This window comes from Mytilus edulis, chromosome 12, assembly GCF_963676685.1.
Source record: "Mytilus edulis chromosome 12, xbMytEdul2.2, whole genome shotgun sequence".
NCBI classification, from domain to species: Eukaryota; Metazoa; Mollusca; class Bivalvia; order Mytilida; family Mytilidae; genus Mytilus; species Mytilus edulis.
In genome coordinates, this window is record NC_092355.1 from 15,189,277 (window position 1) to 15,207,195 (window position 17,919).

The window sequence follows — 17,919 nt, forward strand, 5'->3', positions numbered from 1 at the left end:
AAATCAAATTCGGAACACGCTTAGATAACCCGTGATTTTGTTTTATCCTCAACATCTATCAGATAGTAACAATATATAACAATATATATATATTTATATATGAAGTTCTTATTCAGAGTTATAATTGTAAAATTATAGAGCATTAATGTATTTAAGATAAATAATGTACTTATGATAAACAATGTATAAATGACAAATAATATATAAACTAACAAAATTACAAATATACTACCTGAATTTACCCTGGTCTCAAGGTACTAACGTACAGGGATCTTTACTGAAATAACTGTACCAGTGAAGAAATCTGTTAGCAGCATGTGATATATTGTTGTTGAATAAAAAAAAAGTTGTAAGTAAAATACAACACAGTTTTCAAGCACAAATTAATATAGATTCCTACAATGCAACAAATGTATTACAATTGTTCTTCACTGGAGTCAGTTAAATTTTATTCTTTAAAGCGCGCGGCACAAAAAATTCAAACACTCAAAATGGTGACCTACCTTAGTTACAATTAAATTAGAATTGCAATGTCGTCCCTGCTTTTAATGCACTATCTTAATCAGAACATCCAACGTAACTTAGAAGTTTGACTGCCCCTCTGCTATCTTTCGTCTCTCTTTTATAAAATACAGATATATCCCATAATCCCTCACAACTATTGTTTGTTATTGTTATTTCCTTATCACAAAGCAACGCTCAAGGTATGTTTAGGACCACTTTTACTCAATGTTTTGTTCCGAAGTCGTACAATATCAAATAATTATTGTTAGTACCTTTAAACCTTATTTTTGGTCTACAGTAAATGACACGACATATGTTGACTAGACACAAAGAAAATATTTAAATCACTTTGTATTAAATTACCTTATTCGTTTAAATAACTTCTTTGTTAATTATCAATATAAATGGAGGTCTTTATGAAATATGTTAAATATAATGTATGAAATAATAAAATTATATGCGTCTGTCCTACAAGTGAGAGTTAATCTAGCTTTAAAACCAGGTTCAATCCACAATTTTCGAAAAAAAAAATGTCTGTAGCTAGTCAGGAATATGACAGTTGTTATCCATTCGTTTGATGAGTGTGTGCTTTTGATTTTGCCATTTGATTAAGGACTTTCCGTTTTGAATTTTTCTCGGAGTTCAGTATTTTTGAAACTTTTATTTTTATGGCTGAGGGGGTAGATCTAGCAACAACAAGCAACCATTGTTTACATGTTAGGAACAACTTTGATTAATCATATACGAATATAACAAAAAATCTATCACACGCGCAGCATTACTAATGAAGAAGTCAATGTAGATATAACATTTTCACGTTTTATAATTCCTGAAAGATTCAAAATTAAAAAGAAATTGAAACATTTAATATTTGACATAAAAATAATACCTGTAGTTCTGAGTATAAACTAATTTCATTTAGCACCTCATGATATAAACACGAATACTGGCAAAATGAAACTTACTGATAAAGATACTCTGGTATTTTTCTAGTTCTAAGTTAACTTATTTATAAGCTACGTTTACAGATATAAGTAGTAATGAAAATTACAAAAAAAACTAGGTTTCACATTGATGCACTCGGAACATTTCTGTCCACACCACTGCTCATCAATTGTAAACAAACTATTTCCAGTTTTACAGTTTATTGGTTAGAACGGTTTTATTGGTCGGTGTCTCTTCTGACGGTCGTTTTCATATACTTCTAATATATAATTGATCAATAGTTATCCATTTAAGATAATTAGTTCCGGTATCGTGTTCGAATCCAGACTGATATTATTGTCTTCTCCGTCACATGATCGACCAGAACACGATACGCTACAAATCAATTGTCATGCTATTGTTTGTGGTTTTCATTTCACTACTGTAGATTCTCCATGTTTCAATTCATGAAGATTTGGTTTTAAGTCGATAGCCTATTCTTCATATTTCAGCATCACTCGACGTTCGATCTTGGATCTTAAGGGCATACGATACAGTTACAGGGGAGGTAATGACGTTGCTAACGTAAAATGTTATTTTCGCGACGTCAAACTGTGACATATCGAGAAAAGACGTATTTTTCGACTGATTTTTATCATTTAAACTGATTTAATTTGAAAACGAGTGCATGGACCCCTATTTTTTAAAACGGCAATTTGTTTCATTTTGCAAGGAGATTATGTGACCCAAATTTTATAAAACTGTAAATAGCGCAATTTTTTTTAATTTTGATAAACATGCAGCCAAAAATGACGTTTTTTCCTCTATTCATGAACATTTGATGAATATGAGTTATTTCTGAATAAACATTGCATAATTTTCAATGATTCTTATATAATACAGAAATTACCGATTATTTAACAAAAAGCAATTTGTGTTTATCTTTTAAAACAAAAAAGTTATGTCTTTCTTTCGAAAAAGAAAATACGGCCACAAATCTGAATTTTGAGCGAATAGAGAAAATTTCGACCTCATTTTACTCAAAAAGTAGCACATGAAGCTATATTTTTTATTACATATTTGATTTAATCAGGTAAAAAATAGCCTATATGCAAATTTTCATCAACTTGTAATTACAGGTTCAAAACTGTATCGTATGCCCTTAAGAGACATATTATATTGGTCAAACGTTTGCTTTTCATGAGTTTTGATGGAGTTTTAGTGTTACGATAACATACCAAAAACTGCAATATCTTTTTGAAAAGGTTCCGCAATCATTTGAACGAGATTTAATGGTTTGCATGAAAATTGTACAAATATTTCCACTAAACCATTATTTATTGCTGATATGGTACACGTCATATTCCATTTTATAGCACGAAATTTTCGAATTCTTTCGATGTCAATGCTAATGATTACTTCTTGCCAACTCTGTCATTTTTACAACACCACTATACCTTTCATTTTGATCGTTATGTTGTTCAGTATTTTAAAGTTTACTAAAACGTATCACTCAGACGACCCAAACAAGATATCCTTCATGTACTTCAACTCCATTTCATGTCAAAGCAAAGGCTTTTAGTCTGATTTGATCAATTTGTATAAAAGAGAGGACAGCAACAAAACCATAGGGTTCCTCGTCATTTGCTAGAGTGACACGAAACTCTGGATAAAAAATGTGTTGATATCATACCAGAGGTTTATTAGTCTTTCGTCATGTGGAATGGCTCTTGTCAATCATCGGTCCACTTCCAACTAGTATGTTTGCGAAGAAGATTATGCAGTGGTACACATTTGTATTATAATAGTTTATCCGTCCTAGAATACAGTTTAATGTAGACTGAGAATCATTTTCTGGTGCTGTTGCATTTTATATTGCCTCTATTTTATATAGCGTTTTGTGACTTTTATGTTTGTCTATAATATGTCCACAAAATGTGACCTTTGTGTAAATGCCCTCTTATACCATACTAGCTTACATCTTTTCACTACAGGTTCTACATTATTCAAGGGTTCTTTGTCTGCTGATCCTGGTATATTACAGTCGTCTAATTCCTGAAATTCGTTTAGCTATGTAGGACTCGGAGGTGCGATACACTGGTCCTTTCTCTGAAGTGCGATGGTTTGGCATGGCATTTGGATAGTGTGACGTTTTCATATACAACGTTACAAGAAATAAATTATGATAGATTCATAGGCAGGAGAAATACATTTTTGTAGAAATAAGGTTCTTGCGATCAAAAGAAATAAAAAGGTAACAAAAGATATAAGTCCCGAACAGGTTTGAGTAGAGCTGGCGGGTATTACAAAAATATTTAAAGCTATGTCAAAGCGGCAAAAAGATGAACTTGGTTTGCATGTGAGCTAACCAGTGTTCTGGAGAATGCCGCAAACGCGTATATACTAAATTAGGTCGTGGTATCTATGTGAGTTTATTTACAACCACTGGGTCGATGCCACTACTGGTGGAGATTTAGGCCCGAGGGTATCACAAGCCCAGTAGTCAGCACTTTTTGTGCTGACATGAATTGTCATTGATATGGTTATATTTATAAATTTACTGTTTACAAATTTTTGAATTTTTTGAAATACTAAGGCTTTTCTACCTCAGGCATAAATTACTTTAGCTGTATTTGGACAAACGTTTAGGAGTTTTGGTTCTCAATGCTCTTCAACTTCGTACTTTATTTTGCCCTTTTAACTTTTTTTGATTCGAGCGTCACTGATGAGTCTTTTGTAGACGAAACGCGCGTCTGGAGTATAAATACTAAATTTAGTCCTGGTATCTATGATGAGTTTGTTTGTACGACACTAAAAATGTCTTGGTCTCAATAATAATTGTGACTTCTCTTCAAGTATGCTTTACACGATTTTGTGTGGACAATTTAATCCTGAAAAAAACTTACCAATGCTTTTGCTTTATCAAGCTAATTTGTAAGACCGTCCCGATAACCTTATTTTATTGTGTGACAATGTTCAATTTTATTTCTACAACATGCATATATGTCCCTACGTGTACTTCCCTATATCATATATTTTATTCTCATCAGCGGCGAATCAGCTTATTTCAGTTTCTGGTGGGGTTCGTGTTACTTAGTCTATAGTATTCTGTGTTGTTTACTGCGTACTATTATTTGTCTGTTTGTCTTTTTCCGTTTTAGCCATAGCTTTGTCAGTTTATTTTTGATCTTTTAGTTTGATTGTCCCTCTGGTATCTTTCGCCCATCTAATATAGACATACATCTCGTGAATACCATATTTTCTGACTCTATACTACTGCGTACTTATATAAGAATTGGTAAAATCAAAATTAAAACATTATATTAATGAAAACTTGAAAGTCTTTGGTTTGAACTAAACATAAATCAAAAGATCTTTCAAATGCGAGGATAGCAGCTACTTTGGTCAAATCTAAATAATGTTATTTCGTAGAAACATCTCATGTACATTTTCTTTTTACTCTGTCACTGGCAGACCATCGCACTTCGGCGTAACCACCATCGCTATTCAGCGTAGATATCAACTAGTAAACGTCACAATGTCACCATCGCACTTCAGCTTGTTAACCAACGCACTTCAGCGTGGATCATCGAACTTCAGCGTGGACAGCGCGGTTTGGAGTACCATCCCGGTTTCAAGTCCTACATATATTTCCTAGAAAAGGGTCAATATACCGGTTGGACCTTGCGATGAGGAAAACAGATATGTAAATCTCATTCAAATAAAAATCCGCCATACAAATGTGGAAACTGCACAGAACTACTATATGTATTTTATACAGCTCATGAGATGTGAACATGAATGCAAACAACAACCTGAACAAATGATTACATCGAACTGATCATTAAATGATTATAATGGTCAGAACTTTTTGTATTATGTTTTACTATATTTTATGTTGGACACTTGACAGGAACATGAATCACACTTAGCTTGTTACCCCGGAAATCGCACCCTACATGTGTAGGTGGCTCAGCCGCAAACAAAACAAAAAAGATTCATATCCAAGTTTACTTTACGGAACTAGATACAGAAGACAATGTTTCCATTTCCACCAACGTGAGCACACTGACCAAAATGGAAGAAGTAGATGATGTCCAATGTAGATAATAGTCTATGGGAAAATAAGTTGGAGATACTGACAATGGAAATTAGATATAAAGAAAATTTACGAGAGTTTCATTTCACGAATTGCAAGTGTAGCAAGTCATGACTATAAAAGTTGTTATCCATTCGTTTGACCTTTTGATTTTGACATTTTGTTTGGGACTTTAAATTTTGAAGTTTCCTCAGAGTTAAGTATTTTTGTGATTTTGTTTGATACCTTGTAAAAATAACCAAAATAAATCCCGAAAATTACTTATTTAGCGACAGAAACCAAACAACAAATTGTCTGATGCGTCTAAAAATATACGAGGAAGATGGTTCTTGACTTGATGAACATTTTAATCGAATGATAGATTCGTTGAACGTTTACATTTCAGAGATATAAGCCAAACTGAATTGACCCTCCCCTAAACCCAAACCAAATGTTCTTTTTTTTATTCCAGAGTTAGTCACCACTTCGGTGTTATCATGTATATATATTATGAAGTCATTTTTATCAATTTACTGTTTGCAAAAGTATGAATTATTTTAAAATAATAAAGATGTTCTTATCTCAGACAGAAAAAAGTAGTTGAATTAGGCACTTTTTGGAACTTTTGGTCCCCAATGCTCTTCAACTTTTTACTTGTTTTGACTTTCGAATTTTCTGATACATGTGATATGTGCGTTAGTTTTTTGTAGACGAAAAGCGCACCTGGCGTATTAAATGATAAACCTGGTACCTTTTGATAGCTATTATTCGTGTGTTTCTGTAGTCTATATGTTCTCCCATTCATTTGTAATGCAGTACTGTCATGTAATGTTGTCATTTTAATGTTACATTTAACATTGCCAATAAAGCGGGAGATTTGACCTGCCACAAAACAAGGTTTTTTCATAAAATGTCCTGTAATAAGTCAGGAAAATGGCCATTGTTATATTTTACTGTTAGTTCATGTATTTGGTTTAGATGTTATATTTGTTATTCTCGTGGGATTATGTCTGATGCTTGGTCCGTTTCTGTGTGTATTGCGTTTCGGTGTTGTGTCGTTGTTCTCCTATTATATTTAATGCGTTTCCCTCGGTTTTAGTTTGTTACCGCGATTTTGTTTTTTGTCCATGGATTTATGAGTTTTGAACAGCGGTATACTACTGTTGGCTTTATTTATATTAAAGTTCGGTTCTGTGTGTGCTACATTTTAGAATTGTGTTTCTGTTTTACTTGATGTGTTTCACTCAGTTTTAGTTTATAACCTGGATTTGGTGTTATACTACTGCTGCCTTTATTAGTTTATCGGAAGCAATTTAAAAAATTCAAGTACCGGATTTAGGTCAAGATTGGACTTTTTGGTACAAGATAACAAAGTTTTACCAAGAAAAAAAACCCGGATTGTCTGGTGCGTCTGAAAATTCCAAGAGCGATAGATCTTGACCTTAAGGACGTTTTAACCCCGTGTTAGGTTTGCTCTAAATGGCTAATTTTCTGACATATAATCCAAGAACTCTATTTTATCCAATATGATATTATTAACAATGGTGGCAATCTTGGTTGATGGTTGGTTTTATTTGGCAATGAAGTTTCAGAGACGTTTTTTGTTTGGTAAACATTTTAAAATCAAGAGGCGATTACGGATATGGACGACGACGACGGATGACGACGGAAGACGGACGCCAAGTGTTGAGAAAATCTCACATAGCCCTTTCGGGGCAGGTGATCTGAAATGTCCAAAGCTTATCATCAGTTATCATTTCAACTAGTGAGGCCTTACATATTGGTCAAAATATGTCTTGTCTTACTAAGTTCAACACGGCCCTATCCTTTCGATTGAGACGAAATTTGTAAGCTGGTTGCCTAACACAACATGTTGATGCATGCATTGTTAACATATCGCACATAGATACAGTGTTACTGTTTTTTTTAGTACAAACGAGTATTTTTATTTTTAATTATACACATTGAAAAAAAAAAAAAAAAAATACACTCTTAATTTTTTTGTGATATAATTTGTTGAAATAGAACTAGTTATTTAAATATCAATAAATAAATTTAATCAATAAATATCGACTCGAAAAGTTCTTATCTGCACATGCAGCTTCTGTACTCGTAATCAATAAAACAGATGTTTTTATGATCATTGTTTTCAACAGTTTAAATAACCAAGATAGCAGATAATCAGCATGAGAGAACAGGTATGTCTCTGTGACAATTGCACGTATTGTTGGTCAACAGCAATCCACTATAAGTCGTTTTGAGAATAAAAATCGGGCAACAAACGGTGTTAAATACCTTCCGATATCAAGGAGACCCCCTATAACATCTGCTAGGGAAAATCAAGCATTATGAAGGTTGGTCAGAAGGAAATCAATTGCAAACAATACAATCCTAAAAAGAGAGTGAGGATCATACTTGAGCCTTTAAACAAGAACTGTGCAAGATCACGTGATCGCTCCTGGTTATCCTGCGATTAGACCAGTTCGGAGACCTCACCCTTCGAACAGCCACACAGTTGCCCGTATCCAATAGTGTGCAGAGCTCGCCAAAGTTGATAATAGCATCGTGAAGGAAGATCCATTATTCCAAAGTAATTCGGTTTATCTTCAATAGCCCGATTGTAGCCCAAATTTGAACCATATCGAGCATATCATGGGACACTTTTGGACGCAAAGTGCACGAAAGGACACCCAGTTCAAACACTTCATGAAATAAGCAATACCCTTCGTCAGGAATGGTTGCTGCTACCTCAGCAACAAATTAGTCGACTTATGTCAGGCATCAGAAGACGTTAAGATGCAGTTATCCGTATGGAGGCTGCGCACAAAGTACCAATTCGTTGGCGTATAACGATCAACCATTATGTGAACAATAATCTAAAGATTAATTTTGAAATGTCTTACATTGTAAAATTCGACTACAGTAAAAGGTGTTAAATGCATTATTTTGTACAAAAACACTTCACTTTTTGTTATGAAAAATTTGGTTAGATAAAACATTTTGTTTTCATACATTTTTTGTTCGTTTCAATGACAATGTTATAATTAACTAAGTTTCAATATTTTTTACAAATACTTTATCAACTTTCATCCAAAAGAAGAGGCTGATTTTTGTGTTGCAATATTTTTTTCCATGTGTATATAATCAACAGGCAATACTATTATAAGGAAACCAAACGATTGTGTGTCGGATTCATCATCTTAACAACGTGTTATATTGTTCTTTCATTTGTGTTTTTATTATTTTTATTATTTTTAATATTACTTTTGCTGTTGGATTATCTTATGTGATATCCATTTAACGTGGTTCGGTACTTAAAAATACCGTCAATATGTTTGTATTATCTTTCATTTATTGATGGTGTGACTTGTATATGCGACTTTTTGTGTTTCTTTGGTTATTATAATGTGACTCTGTACTTTAAAAGATACCGTCAGTATGATATTGTTCTATTATATGTCATTATAATATATTTCTATTATGAATTAGAAAATACGTTGAACCAGAAACGTAAAAATTATTCCATGAAATTAACTATTTATGAATTCTTATCAACTCTATATAACTTTTGGACTATTTTAAATATCGGTAAATTTCTGAAATTAATTCTTACATAATTTTGATATTTTAACCCTGTCTGCTAACATTGTCCATGTGAAATTTTAAAATTGTTTGTATATATCACTAGTTTCATTTCAACTGATCGGGCGGACCTTACGTTTTGATATGAATACGGACAGTCTATTCGAAGATGTATGTGATAGGGATGATTGCCATTATATTATTAGGTCTTTCCACTTTTCTGTGGAAAGACCTATTGTTTTTCTTCTGATTATTTTTTTTTTTTTTTTTTTTTCTTCCGCCTAATTTTGTTCTTGCGATAAACATTTGTTTCGCTATAAGTCGCTTAGATATTTGGTATATGATATCGAACAGTTTATGCGCTTTTGAAATTTACCCTGAGTAAACGAATACTTTTCTTTGTAGGAGTTATCTCCCCAAACACTGTTTTCCTTGTTAGCGCAACTCCTTCGCAACCGTAAAATATTATGACAAATTTATTTTACAAAATTGCTCGTTATATCCTTCGCATGATTTGTCCTATTTTGACCGAAGCGATATGAACGCTCCATATGAGAGTTATTTCCCCTTATGCATTTGTTATAAGTGATATGCATTTCTATCTTGTAAACCATAAGTGCTAGAGACCTAGGATCTTTTGATTTGAGGTCCTTGGTCCAAAAAAATGAAAATTAGGTCAAGGTCAAAGGTCAAGGTCAAATTCTAAATTTTGATTTTGGCTTATTTTCACTCTTTTTCATTAACTTTATAAGATTTCGAGAAATTATTTTTACTAAATTGTTAGTTGCGACATGTTGTAACTTAAAAATTTTGATTGGAAGGGTGCGTAGACAATAAATGGGAGTTTTTGCCCCTTTTATATTTAGAATTATGCGTAAAGGGATATAACTCATGAACCATACATAATACAGACCTAGGGTCTTTTGATATGGAATCCTTGGTTTATGACCTTAAAATTGGGGTCAAGGTCATAGGTTAATTGGACGTTCTAGATTTTGACCTTTGCTTGAAATTCATATTTATAAATCATTAAGCCATAGGATCTGACATTTTCAACTGAATTTTAATATTTTCATATCAAAATAGATACTTATTGGTGGAAAGACCCTCAATTGTTCTTTGAACAATTGGTTTTTAATTGTTAATGATTTCTAATCACCCATCAGTGTTACCAAACAGATATTCACAAAAGAACTATGTGTACGATAAGGGATGAAATAATCTAAATTTAATTAATGTAGCATTTTAAAAAAGATCAAGAGACTTATAGGTGTTGGCTATTGTTCTATTCTGTTTGAAACTTGTTCTTATTGTGCGATCTATTTTAAACGTGTTTTATAATATATCTACTCAGTATGTATATATATACAACTCGTCTAAACATCAACCCAACGATTTTAGATCTGTAAATTGCTTTCGCAAATTTTTGGTTCTTCCCTCGCCGGGATTCGAACTCATGCTTCTGTGATATCGTGACACCAAATCGCCTGCACTGCAGCCGTCCCGCTAGACCACACGACCACCTGGGCTCTACTATAATAGAGCTTTCGCTGGCCGTATGGTACCTTTCCTCGTCAGTTGTAATCTAGCGGCGTACTACAGTACATGATATATAAGGCATGAAGATGTTATTGTTACAGATCAGCTAAATTATCTATATATATACAAAATAAAATACTAGACCCTATATGTCCTAGCCTAAACATAATCAATACCATTTTCAACTTCTACAATAACGACAAATGTATATTTTGAAACTGATGTCGTCATGATTTTCCTTTCAATTTCACAAATTCCCCGGCAGATGTGACACATTTTACATGTTTTTAAACTTTTGCTTTACATGAAAATCAACAGCTGTCTATCATAATTTATTTTGCGAATACACATTTGCTAAGTGTTAAAATATTCTAACCGGATCACTGAATGACCATTACTGAACAGTTCATTTATCATGTTTATGAATTTATTCTAAAACTCCTGTCTATAGATGGACTGTTATACGATGAGCGAACTAGTTAAACTCCGCCCTGTCAAGTGAAATAAATTGAGTAATACATTAACCAAATATATATGACGTTTAAAATTTTCTGACGTCAGACCAGTGAATCAATGAATGTGTTTGTAGATAGATGTTTTTGTGTTCTATTAAATTGCTCCTTTTTAAAATTGTTACACGATAATGACTGCTGTACCCATATTTTTACTATTTTATTTATTATGTCTGTTAAGTTTACCATGTTTACGCATCATTGTAAATATAACGGAATTTGATTACACTGTCATCAAAATAAGAGATTTGCGCTTTAAAACCAGGTTTATTCCACCATTTTCTACATTTATAAACGCCTGTACCAAGTCAGGAATATGACAGTTCGATGTGTGTTTGTCATTTGATTTTGCCATGTGATTATGGACTTTCCGATTAGATTTTCCTCTGAATTCAGTATTTTTGTGATGTTACTTTTTACCAAAGTTTGTATAAGAGTATAAGATTTTAGTAAACATTTAAAATCTCATTCCCAAATGTGGCTGTCGAAATGCCATTTGAGAACATATATATAACTTATCTTCCGAACTATTTTATCTAAGAATTGAATGCTTCTTTTCGTAACTTCATTGGGGTGTAAAAGCGTTGACCGAAGTACATTTTGTATGAAGCGCGGAAGCGCTTCATACTTAAAATGTGCGCACGGTCAACGCTTTTACAACCCAATGAAGTTACAAAAAGAAGCATTTAATACTTATAATTACATTTTTTAGCTATATGATCATGAAAACACGAATCTTATAATTGTTTAATTTAATTCACCTGTGCACTTTATTGTGGGACCACGTGTTATCATGAATGAAAAGTTTTATTGAGTGATGCAATTGCTTTCGGAATAACCAGTGATGTACAGTTAGCCAATCAGAATAAAGTATTATGATGAAACATACATCTAATGTAATTATTTTAAAATACAACATACATGACATAGTCAATTATACATATACATTTCTATATTAATCATCTGATTGAGTGCAATCTGTCAATACATGATTTCTTGTTAATTACGACGTTGAAAGTACAATTTAAACAACGTTACGTTATGTTTATTCTTGTTATTTATCGCGTTTTGAGGAAAGAAGTTGTGTTCATGTAGATGTTATAATTGAAGAATAAGAAGATTTTTATTTGTTTTATATTTAACAAAAGGTAAACAGCACTACACAATATTTTACTGATGTCCTCATCAAGTATGGCCCTATTTAAAGATTGCAGTTTCCCTTTTCACAATATAAATCAATTGCTTTTAAAAAGCAATTGTAAACGGTCTTTCACCCTTTGAAACATAGATTGATTGGGGTGTTTGTTTGTTTGTTTGTTTGTTTGTTTGTTTGTTTGCTTGCTTGCTTGCTTCTTTGTTTGTTCTGTAAGGGGTCTATAGTATTGTGTTACCGGAGAAGTTTCATGTTTAGTTTGGAAAGTGTTTACGCGGTGTCAGTTTCAAAAGCGTATTAATTGTTCGATATCATATACCATAAGTCTAAGCCACATCTTGCGAAACAAAAAAACAGTTCTTTTTGTGAACATTAATTTGACCGTTAGTTTTCCCGTTTAAATTGTTTGACATTGTCATTTCGGGGCCTTTAATAGCTGACTTTGCGGTGTTGGTTTTGTTCATTGTTGATTGCCGTACGGTGACCCAAATATCTTGTTTTAATTTATGTGTCATTTTGGTCTCTAGTTGACAGTTATCTCATTGGACATCATACCACATCTTCTTTTGTATATACCTCACATGTAGTAAAAATCACACTAAAAATCATATCAATTTAGTTCAAATGAATCTAACTAAAACAGCTCCATTGTTATAAACAAATTAATTTAGATTATAAAACACGTAATGCATCAGCAGGACTACACTTCTATTGAGTAAATGTGTCAATAATGCTTCAAAACAGTGTAATACATTTATTGTCTACAGTAAGATAGTTAAACCAACTGAACTGGAATAACCTATTATTTATACGCATTACTAATAAACATTTTATGAGTAACACAATAATCCAACATTTAAACAGTAATATATGGAATAAAGGAGACTTTTTGTACATGAAATGTTATTTTTGGTAGATGTTGTGCAATTAACTTTGTATGTGTATTTAATATGGACTTAAATTCTACTCTAAAAAATGATATTTAAAACCAAATTATTATACAAGAACCATTACACACAGCCATAGTTAATTTTGACTTTTAATGACAAACTTTAAAAATACGAATTTTGTACTACCTCAATGTACCTTGCAAAATAAAAAACTACAAATATTGAGATTTAGACTGTGCTGTGATATTGGTGCATACAAGTCCAAAGCAAAGAAGCTTTTTAAAAGATGTTACCTATCTGTGATTTATTCATTATTTGCAATGCATTTGGTACTTAATGTAAAGAGGAACAACATGACTTAATTCAAATGATTGCAATAAATCGCACTATATGACATTTGGAAACGCTGAAAAAAAGTTAACCCCATCCTTCAGTTTTATCAAAAGTAGTTACATAATAATATACAGAACACTTAATTCAGGAATAAAAAATATGTTTCAAATTCTGTAAAAGTTCTTCTAGGAACATTTTATGATATAAAACAAAAATGACCCAAGCATGTAAGAACCACCACAAATTACTAGACAGTACACTACGAATAATTTAATCTTGGAAATATATTTTTTAAATTTTCATATAATGAATTTGTTCAATGCAATATACTTTGATCATATGCATCAAACCGGTTAACATCACATCCGTCGTCTATAGAAATATTTACCATCTCCTTGTAAGCAGCTGTAATCTGTGTCAGACTGATACTCAGATCATTACACAGGTTAACATTAAATTCATTGACTTTGAGTAAATATTCTATCCTCTCAGTTACTGTCTTGCAAAAACCTATCAGATGTGTCCCTCTCATACCGCCAACCTGATTAACGTCACCTCCTTTGTCTATAAGTTACTGTACTATCTTCTTATTGTTTTTCTTGAAAGCAGCTCTTAAAGGTGTCTCTCTCATACCATCCACTTGGTTAACATCACCTCCTTTGTCAATAAGTAACCGTACTATATTTTCATCTCCACTGTTACATGCAACTGTCAGAGGTGTTCTTCTCATCCCATCCATCTTGTTTACATCACTTCCTACGCCTATAAGTATATGTAATATCTTCTCATTACCCCTCTTGCATGCAGCTGTCATTGGTGTGTCTCTCATACCATCCACTTGGTTAGCATAACATTCATTGTCTATAAGTAACTGTACTATCTTCTTATTTTTCCTCTCGCAAGCAAATGTCAGAGGTGACTCTCATACCATCCACTTGATTAACATCTCCTCCTTTGTCTATAATCAACTGTACCATCTTCTCATCTTCATTTTGACAAGCAACTGTCAGAGGTGTCCTTCTCATTCCATCCATCTTGTTAACACTACATCCATTGTCTATAAGTAAACGTAATATCTTCTCATTTCCTCTTTTGCAAGCAGCTGTAACAGGAGTTTCACTAATACCATTTACCTTCTTAAGATCAGCTCCATTGTCTATAAGTAATTGAACTATCTTCTCATTCCCTCTTCCACAAGCCGCTATAAGTAGTGTCTCACTCATACTATCAACCTGGTGTATATAAGTAGCTGGACTATATTCACATGTTCTACCATGCAAGCAACTGTCAGAGGTGTCCTTCCCATACCATCAGCTTGGTTAATATCACTTTCGTTGTTAATAATTAACTGTACTATCTTCTCATTTCCCCTCTTGCAAGCAGCTGTCAGAGGTGTCTCTCTGAAACCATCCACCTGATTAACGCATCCTCCTTTATCTATAAGTAACTGTATCATCTTCTCAGTTCCCCTCCTGCAAGCAGCTGTCAGAGGTGTCTCTCTAAAACCATCCACCTGATTAACGCATCCTCCTTTATCTATAAGTAACTGTATCATCTTCTCAGTTCCTATCTCACAAGCAGCTGTCAGATGTGTCTCTATAAAACCATCCACCTGATTAAAGCATCCCCCTGTATCTATAAGTAACTGCATCATCTTATCATTTCCTATCTCACAAGCAGCTGTCAGATATGTCTCTATAAAACCATCCACCTGATTAAAGCATCCCCCTGTATCTATAAGTAACTGTATCATCTTCTCAGTTCCTATCTCACAAGCAGCTGTCAGATATGTCTCTATAAAACCATCCACCTGATTAAAGCATCCCCCTGTATCTATAAGTAACTGTATCATCTTATCATTTCCTATCTCACAAGCAGCTGTCAGATGTGTCTCTATAAAACCATCCAACTGATTAAAGCATCCCCCTGTATCTATAAGTAACTGTATCATCTTATCATTTCCTATCTCACAAGCAGCTGTCAGATGTGTCTCTATAAAACCATCCACCTGATTAACGCATCCTCCTTTATCTATAAGTAACTGTATCATCTTATCATTTCCTATCTCACAAGCAGCTGTCAGATGTGTCTCTATAAAACCATCCACCTGATTAACGCATCCCCCTGTATCTATAAGTACCTGTATCATCTTCTCAGTTCCCCTCTTGCAAGCAGCTGTCAGATATGTCTCTATAAAACCATCCACCTGATTAAAGCATCCCCCTGTATCTATAAGTAACTGTATCATCTTATCATTTCCTATCTCACAAGCAGCTGTCAGATGTGTCTCTATAAAACCATCCACCTGATTAACGCATCCTCCTGTATCTATACGTAACTGTATCATCTTATCATTTCCTATCTCACAAACAGCTGTCAGATATGTCTCTATAAAACCATCCGCCTGATTAAAGCATCCCCCTGTATCTATAAGTAACTGTATCATCTTATCATTTCCTATCTCACAAGCAGCTGTCAGATGTGTCTCTATAAAACCATTCACCTGATTAAAGCATCCCCCTTTATCTATACGTAACTGTATCATCTTATCATTTCCTATCTCACAAACAGCTGTCAGATGTGTCTCTATAAAACCATCCACCTGATTAAAGCATCCCCCTTTATCTATAAGTAACTGTATCATCTTATCATTTCCTATCTCACAAGCAGCTGTCAGATGTGTCTCTATAAAACCATCCACCTGATTAAAGCATCCCCCTTTATCTATAAGTAACTGTATCATCTTATCATTTCCTATCTCACAAGCAGCTGTCAGATGTGTCTCTATAAAACCATCCACCTGATTAAAGCATCCCCCTGTATCTATAAGTAATTGTATCATCTTATCATTTCCTATCTCACAAGCAGCTGTCAGATGTGTCTCTATAAAACCATCCACCTGATTAAAGCATCCCCCTGTATCTATAAGTAACTGTATCATCTTATCATTTCCTATCTCACAAGCAGCTGTCAGATGTGTCTCTATAAAACCATCCACCTGATTAACGCATCCCCCTGTATCTATACGTAACTGTATCATCTTATCATTTCCTATCTCACAAACAGCTGTCAGATATGTCTCTATAAAACCATCCACCTGATTAAAGCATCCCCCTGTATCTATACGTAACTGTATCATCTTATCATTTCCTATCTCACAAGCAGCTGCCAGATATGTCTCTTTAAAACCATCCACCTGATTAACGCATCCTCCTTTATCTATAAGTAACTGTATCATCTTATCATTTCCTATCTCACAAACAGCTGTCAGATATGTCTCTATAAAACCATCCACCTGATTAACGCATCCTCCTTTATCTATAAGTAACTGTATCATCTTATCATTTCCTATCTCACAAACAGCTGTCAGATATGTCTCTATAAAACCATCCACCTGATTAACGCATCCCCCTGTATCTATACGTAACTGTATCATCTTATCATTTCCTATCTCACAAACAGCTGTCAGATATGTCTCTATAAAACCATCCACCTGATTAAAGCATCCCCCTGTATCTATAAGTAACTGTATCATCTTATCATTTCCTATCTCACAAACAGCTTTCAGAGGTGTGTCTCTATAAAACCATCCACCTGATTAAAGCATCCCCCTGTATCTATACGTAACTGTATCATCTTATCATTTCCTATCTCACAAGCAACTGTCAGATATGTCTCTATAAAACCATCCACCTGATTAACGCATCCTCCTTTATCTATAAGTAACTGTATCATCTTATCATTTCCTATCTCACAAGCAGCTGTCAGATGTGTCTCTATAAAACCATCCAACTGATTAAAGCATCCCCCTGTATCTATAAGTAACTGTATCATCTTATCATTTCCTATCTCACAAGCAGCTTTCAGAGGTGTGTCTCTATAAAACCATTCACCTGATTAACGCATCCCCCTTTATCTATAAGTAACTGTATCATCTTATCATTTCCTATCTCACAAGCAGCTTTCAGAGGTGTGTCTCTATAAAACCATCCACCTGATTAACGCATCCCCCTGTATCTATAAGTAACTGTATCATCTTATCATTTCCTATCTCACAAACAGCTGTCAGATGTGTCTCTATAAAACCATCCACCTGATTAAAGCATCCCCCTGTATCTATACGTAACTGTATCATCTTATCATTTCCTATCTCACAAACAGCTTTCAGAGGTGTGTCTCCAATATCGTCACATTGATTGATATCACCTCCACTGTTTATAAGTAACTGCACTATCTTCTCATTTTCTCTCTTGCAGGCAGCTGTCAAAGGGGTCTCTCCTTAACCATCCATCTGATTAACACCTCCTCCTTTGTCTATAAGCAACTGTACCATCTTCTCATTTCCTCTCCTACAAATCTCTGTAAATCCAAAAATCGAAAATAAACTGGCATCGCCATGGCAAA

At 33.7% G+C, this 17,919-nt stretch overlaps 1 protein-coding gene across 1 annotated transcript; it reads right to left on the bottom strand.

Annotated features, from left to right (window-relative positions):
* Positions 1 to 14,734: 14,734 nt before the first annotated feature.
* Positions 14,735 to 17,050, bottom strand: LOC139497445 (ankyrin repeat domain-containing protein 50-like). The gene has a single exon (XM_071285668.1). The coding sequence runs from the start codon at positions 17,048 to 17,050 to the stop codon at positions 14,735 to 14,737; it is 2,316 nt and encodes a 771-aa protein (XP_071141769.1).
* Positions 17,051 to 17,919: the final 869 nt, after the last annotated feature.